Source organism: Elephantulus edwardii, unplaced genomic scaffold, assembly GCF_000299155.1.
Source record: "Elephantulus edwardii isolate Elephantulus edwardi_28Jun2011 unplaced genomic scaffold, EleEdw1.0 scaffold00075, whole genome shotgun sequence".
Taxonomy (NCBI): Eukaryota; Metazoa; Chordata; class Mammalia; order Macroscelidea; family Macroscelididae; genus Elephantulus; species Elephantulus edwardii.
The window spans coordinates 5,933,694-5,939,693 of NW_006399825.1; the positions used below are offsets into that span (position 1 = coordinate 5,933,694).

The 6,000-nt window shown below is 37.4% G+C and overlaps 1 protein-coding gene and 1 pseudogene across 1 annotated transcript in view; one reads left to right on the top strand and one right to left on the bottom strand.

Moving 5' to 3' along the window:
- LOC102857281 (aldehyde oxidase-like) overlaps positions 1-6,000 on the top strand; it is a 103,164-nt gene that overhangs the window by 45,634 nt on the left and 51,530 nt on the right. The window contains exons 13-14 of the mRNA XM_006889139.1: positions 500-593; positions 5,285-5,394. Of these exons, the coding sequence (XP_006889201.1) occupies positions 500-593; positions 5,285-5,394 (204 nt within the window). The remainder of the gene's footprint in view (positions 1-499; positions 594-5,284; positions 5,395-6,000) is intronic.
- LOC102845845 lies at positions 1,759-3,164 on the bottom strand (annotated as a pseudogene).

Genomic DNA, 6,000 nt, shown 5'->3' on the forward strand with positions numbered 1-6,000 from the left:
TGGACATGGGGAAACTGTGAATACTTGAACTCTATCCTCTCACCCACTCCTTATCCCTTTTCCACCCAGCTCTTCAGCTGCCTTGGCCCTTCCTGGGCATGGGGCTGCATGGTCTTGTCTACCTTGACACCCTAAGGGTTGGCAGTAAGGGGAGTAAAGCCCTTGACTAAGCCCAATGTGTGGGAGAGAGCAGATGGACCTTTACCCTTTAAGTGTGTTTGAAAATAAACTGTGCAATCCATACCCCTCCCCTCAAAAAAAAAGAACATTTTCCTCCTTAGAATGTGACTGTTTTCTTGGGCATTGAGTTTGACTTGGGAGCAGTGGTAGGATTCTGGCACAATATGCTGTCTGGATGTATTTAAATTAAAAAAAAAATCTCTATGAGGCAAAAGATAATTTTTAAAAAAGTACTCAAATTCCCTGTCTAGAAAATTCATTTTTGTCAAATAACTGAATGTGGCTGAAAAAATATGCTTTTTTTTTTCATTTTATTTAGACTTTAGGAGGACATGTGGTGAGCAGGCCTAATTATTCTGACCTAAATCCTATTTTAGCTGCAGGAAATGCTACCATCAATCTGAGGTCCAAAGGTAAGAGATCAAGTTTTAAGCATCCTGTCACATAATCAATAACCACAACAATGGATCCAAACACACGCAGGATCACAAATACGGCCTAGACTGGGTAGCACTGCATTCTGTTATATAAAAGGTCACCATGAGTCAGGGTTGACTGGTCAGAACTAACAACAACAGTCTTTATTACTATCACTGTCAGTTTTAAGCTCCATCCATAAACCATGAACCAGAAACCCAAGTATACCTAACTTTATAAACTATATTTCTATTACCTGAAACCTAGGGATGAAACTAGGATCAATTCTCTACTTTAATCTTGTGAGCTTGAAAATTTTCCTTAAATATTTGACCAATAGTTTGAAAATACTTGTGTAGAGCTCAGATTATAATATCAAAGCAGTTTTTAAATTGTGTGACTGGTATTACTGTGATTTTTTTTTCGTTGTTATTTTATATTGGTCTGCATATCAAATTCCTTTTGTAGAGCAAACTTATTATTGCTAATTTTTTTAAAATTACTTATACAACAATGAATGAATGGAATCCCAAAATCTCTATAGATGTTCATTGAAATGAAAAATAAACAACCTAAATTAAAAAAAAAATTACTTATAAATAAGTTGATATTAGCTAGATTTTGCACTCATCACCAGCACCACTCACCTTGCATATACAATTCTCTTTTTTTCATCCTTAGAAAGCAAGTTTTATTTTTATTAAGACCAGACCAAGAACTCTAAGCACATGAGAGATTCTAAACAGTGAGCCAGTGAGATTTACAAGTGTTTACCTAAGAGAGACCTGTAGTCTACTGTCTACTGTCAACAGGAGACCACCAAAGCACGTCTGTTGCTTGTGGCATCAGGAAGATCTGTACTTGTCTATGGAGCTGTCCTGTGCTTAAATGTTCTTGAGAATATGTGAGAAGAGGAATGAAGGTGGGAGAAAACTTTCCAATTCTCTTCTTCATTTTCTCCATTCTAATGTTTTCTGATTCTGCCTTAGGGGGAGGGACAAACGATCACTGGTCATTTTACAAAGAACTTAGCCATCAAAGAACACAGGCAGAGGGAGAATATATAGGAAATTGGTGCTAAAGTCATAGAGGGATATTGGTGGGGAGAAATGAATGTTTGTCCTAGAAAAGGCTGCACAGGAAGACAGGCCCTGGGTTCAGTTAAGTGTGCTGGGAGATTGGAGGCTGTTTTAGTAAAGACTCATCTTCCTGATTCAGGAATTCTTGCTCGCTAACTTCTCCATCTCCATCTTGATCTGCCTCATCAAGCATTTCCTGAAGTTCTTCATCAGTGAGATTTTTACCCAACTCCTTCACCCCGTGTTTCCAATTTTTTAAAAAGATCCTCCCAGTCTCATCATCATTACAGAGTTTGAAAACTTTCAGGAGTTCTTCTCTAGTATCTTACAAATATTCTCTGAGTTGTCACAGTCACATTTTTCCTGTTCGTTCCTTATCAATCTCACTGATCATTTCCTTGATTACTTCTTTCTTGGGCTCAAAGCCCAGGGCCCTCATTGCCACCTTAAGTTCTCTGACAATGATGGTACCATCATTGATGGAAACATCAGCATCAGAGAGATCAAAATCTGCTTAGATTTCCTTTTTCTGCCCTTCCATAAATTCAGGCTTGGAACTCATCCTGTTTCACTGGGAAGTTGATACCATGCTTGTCTTTCTAAAGCTGGAGTACGTCCTGGATGGACTGCTGGGCTGTTGTTATGGCAACGGACTTATAAACTCATTCGCTCTGTTCCTGTCGTCCTGTGCGCCTGTGACCTGGCTGTCCATTTACATATAAAATTCTTATACATTGTGTTTCACACTTTCCTTCAGTCACATTGTGTTTCATACCATCATTCTCATACAAAGTGTTTTAGCAAATTAATCACCATTGAAGTATGCGCACCATTACCTCATCTTTTCAGGTACCCGCTAGATTTTTCCCCCATTTCCTTTATGCCCTTAAATGTCTTTTAGGGCTAGCTTATTTAAGAATTTTAAAATGGCCAATTGCTATCAAGTCAATTCTGACTCATACTGACCCTGTATAAGAGAGTGGAACTGCCGTAGATGGTTTCCAAGGTTGCGTCTTTATAAGAGCTAACTACTTCATCTTTCTCCCGAAGAGGAAGTGTCTTCAGGCTTCGTTTGAGTTCACATTGTCAACCTTTTAGTTAGCAGCACCACCAGAGCTCCTTAGAGTTTCATGAAGATGGCAATTTCTTTGTTTCCTCTTTCTTTTTTGTTCACAATTTGGCCTCATAAACTTCGTTGTTTAAGGGAGCACATTCCTCACAGATGGTATTGTTTATTTCGTCAGCCCATCTATTCTTTTGCTGAAGTAATAGTGACTTCTGAGGATGACTTCAGTTCCAAGTTAGGATAATCTCTTGGAGATACCTCTGTCAGTTCAATAAATCTGGTCTGGAATTAGGACTTTGTATTTTTTCTATATATTTCTCTCATTCTATCCAAGATTTCTATTTTGTCCCTGATCAGAAGTACTGGTGGTGGTGGTAGCCCAGCTATCTAGCTCTTACTGGTCTCAGGTTAAAAGTGACCATGGGACCTTCTAAAAATTAAATCCCTGTACGCATCAGAAACTTCTTCCAATAGGGTGAAAAGAAAACCTATCAACTGGGAAAAAAAGCATTTTGGCAATACCATCTCAGACAAGAGTCTCATAAAAAAGTTTACAGAATAGCCCTGGGCCTGCAGAAGGGGAAACAAAACCACAAACCAAACCCTGATAATCCAATTACAAAATGAGCAAAAGACATGGAAAGACTTTTCAGAGAGAAAGACATTCAGATGGCCTACAGATATGTGAAGAAATGCTCAAAAATCACTGGCAATAAGAGATGCTAATCAAAACCACCATGAAACCCAGTAGTAGTGGCAAAGTTTAGCAAAGCAGCAAGCAATATATGTTGGAGAGGATGTGTAGAGTTGAGAACTCTCATAACTGTTGGTGGGATTGTAAAATGGTACAACCACTCTGGAAAACAGTTTATTGTTTTCTAAAAAAACCCTGAATATAGAAACTCCATATAAGCCAGCTATTCTACTACTAGGAATATACCCCAAGGAAGTTAGAACTGAGACACAAAAGGAGATTTGTACACCAATGTTCAAATCAGCATTATTCACCATTGCAAGAATTAGAAATAGCCCAAATGTCCAACCACAACTAAATGGATTGAGAAATTGTAGTACATTCACACAACGGAATACTTTGCAGCAGTCAGTAGCAATGATTTTGAAAAATACTACATAACTTGGGAGAGAATAGAGAGCATTATGCTGAGAGAACTAAATCAGTCTCATAAGGACAAATACTGCATAAAACCATCATTGTAAAAGTAGAAGGATAACTGGTAAAAGAAATACGGGGATCCAAGGGGGGAAGGTGTAGGAGCAGAGAGGTGAGGATGAGTAGGTGCAAAAATCACAGAGTTACACAATTTGGTGCATGAAAGCAAGGTATAAAGAAAAGTGAAAAGATCAGGTAGGGACCCGAAAAGGGTAATGGTGGGCATAGTCCAATGGTGATTAATTTTATAAAATATAAAAATGTGAATGATTGTATGAAACACAATGTGAATGAAGAATAATGTGAAACACAATGTATATTAACTTTGTAAGCAAACTAATATAAAATAATTTTTAAGTGACCATAGTTCACTAATAGCCCTATGAACAAATTTCATTTTCTTTGCATCTTTGGTTTTCTTCATCCTTTTTTAGTGTTCCAGATGAAGAAAGACTAATACTTATATCTTAGATGGCTACTCAGAAACTTTTAAGATCCTAGTCACAAAAACAAGGATATAGAACACTAAAATTGCACTTTTTCTTACAGTTCATTTTCTTTTAGACAAAATCAAGTTTGTGAGGTTTATTACTCATATTTTTCTCTTTATTAAAGATAATTAGTTAAATGTAGGGAAGTAAAAACAAATACATGTTATTCATAAAGCTACTGATATAGTCTACTTTTTCCTTGATTGAAAACACTTTTTTATTAAAATATGATAAACCCTTTAAGGAAAATAAAAACCATGTATCTGGAATCGCACCTGTGACAGTAGACCTACTTCTCACACTTTGGGAAAGTCATTTAATTTTTATGGACCTCGGTTTTCCCATCTGTAAAATGCTTACATTGCGCTAAGTTATTTCCAAATAGCTTTAAAGATTCCAAATGTCAAAATTTGTGAGTGGCCTATAATAGACAGAAAACAGATCCCAGATTATCTTGTCCAAACTTGTCATTTTACAGATGAGGAAAGACAAGATTTCATGACTTGCCTGAGAAGACCCAATTTGAAAGCTAATTTGCTCCTCTATTTTCCAGATTTCAGTCTGCATTTGTATCAAACACATCATGACTGTCACTTATGGCCCATTCTCTAATGTGATTAAAACAGAAACAAACCAGGGGCAGTTGAGCTAATTCCAATACATGTTAACCCTACATAGAGTCATAGACGAAACATGCTCCACAGGGAAGCTATGATCCTTTAGAAGTAGATCACTCACCAGGCCTTTCTTCCAAGATATCTTCAGACAGATGTAAGCCACCAACTTTCCAGTTAGTAGTTAAGTTACTGATCATTTGCGTCATCCAGGGACTCCCTAACTGTGAGGAATTCTTCCTAACCAGGATCATTTTCTCTAACAGACGGAGAACGGCAAATTGCTATAAATGGCCAATTCCTTGAGCGAGTACCTGAAGCTGACCTTAAATCAGAAGAGATTGTGTTGTCTGTTAATATTCCCTATTCCACTCAGGTATGGACTTCGAAGCTCCGTGCCCACCAAGTGGAGCCCTGCTCTACACAGTGAGCCTGCAGTTGGGCCTCTGGGAGAAGTAGGCTCTCTCCATTTAAACTAACTACATCAGCTTCTCAAAAGGAGAGGCACATCCCAAGGGGCAATTTGATATATTGTTTTCATATCAGGGCCAAATTATGGTTTTCATGGGCCTTAGGCACTTTTACCCATATTTTCCACCATTAAATAATCATAATAATATTCAAATTCTATTTTATGACTATGTCAGCACAAAGATTGAATATATTCCAGGCTGGGTTCAGTTTTATATTCATTAACAGTATACTCATGTTTCCAATTCTTAAAAGAAGTTAAAACATTTTCCTGAACTCCTAAAAGTGTTGTGAATCCTACTCCTGTGCCTTCTGTACATACTTAAAGGGCATGTCAGACCTACTTGCAGAAAGAGTCTCTCATGAGAGAAGCTGAAATTTTCATCTCAGATAAGTATGCATTTTAGGTAAGATTGAGTAAGTGTATTGCTGATGTTATCTGCAGCATATTTCTGATAAGTAAAATGTTCATTATCATAAAGATACTTCCAAGTCAATTGATACTTACTAC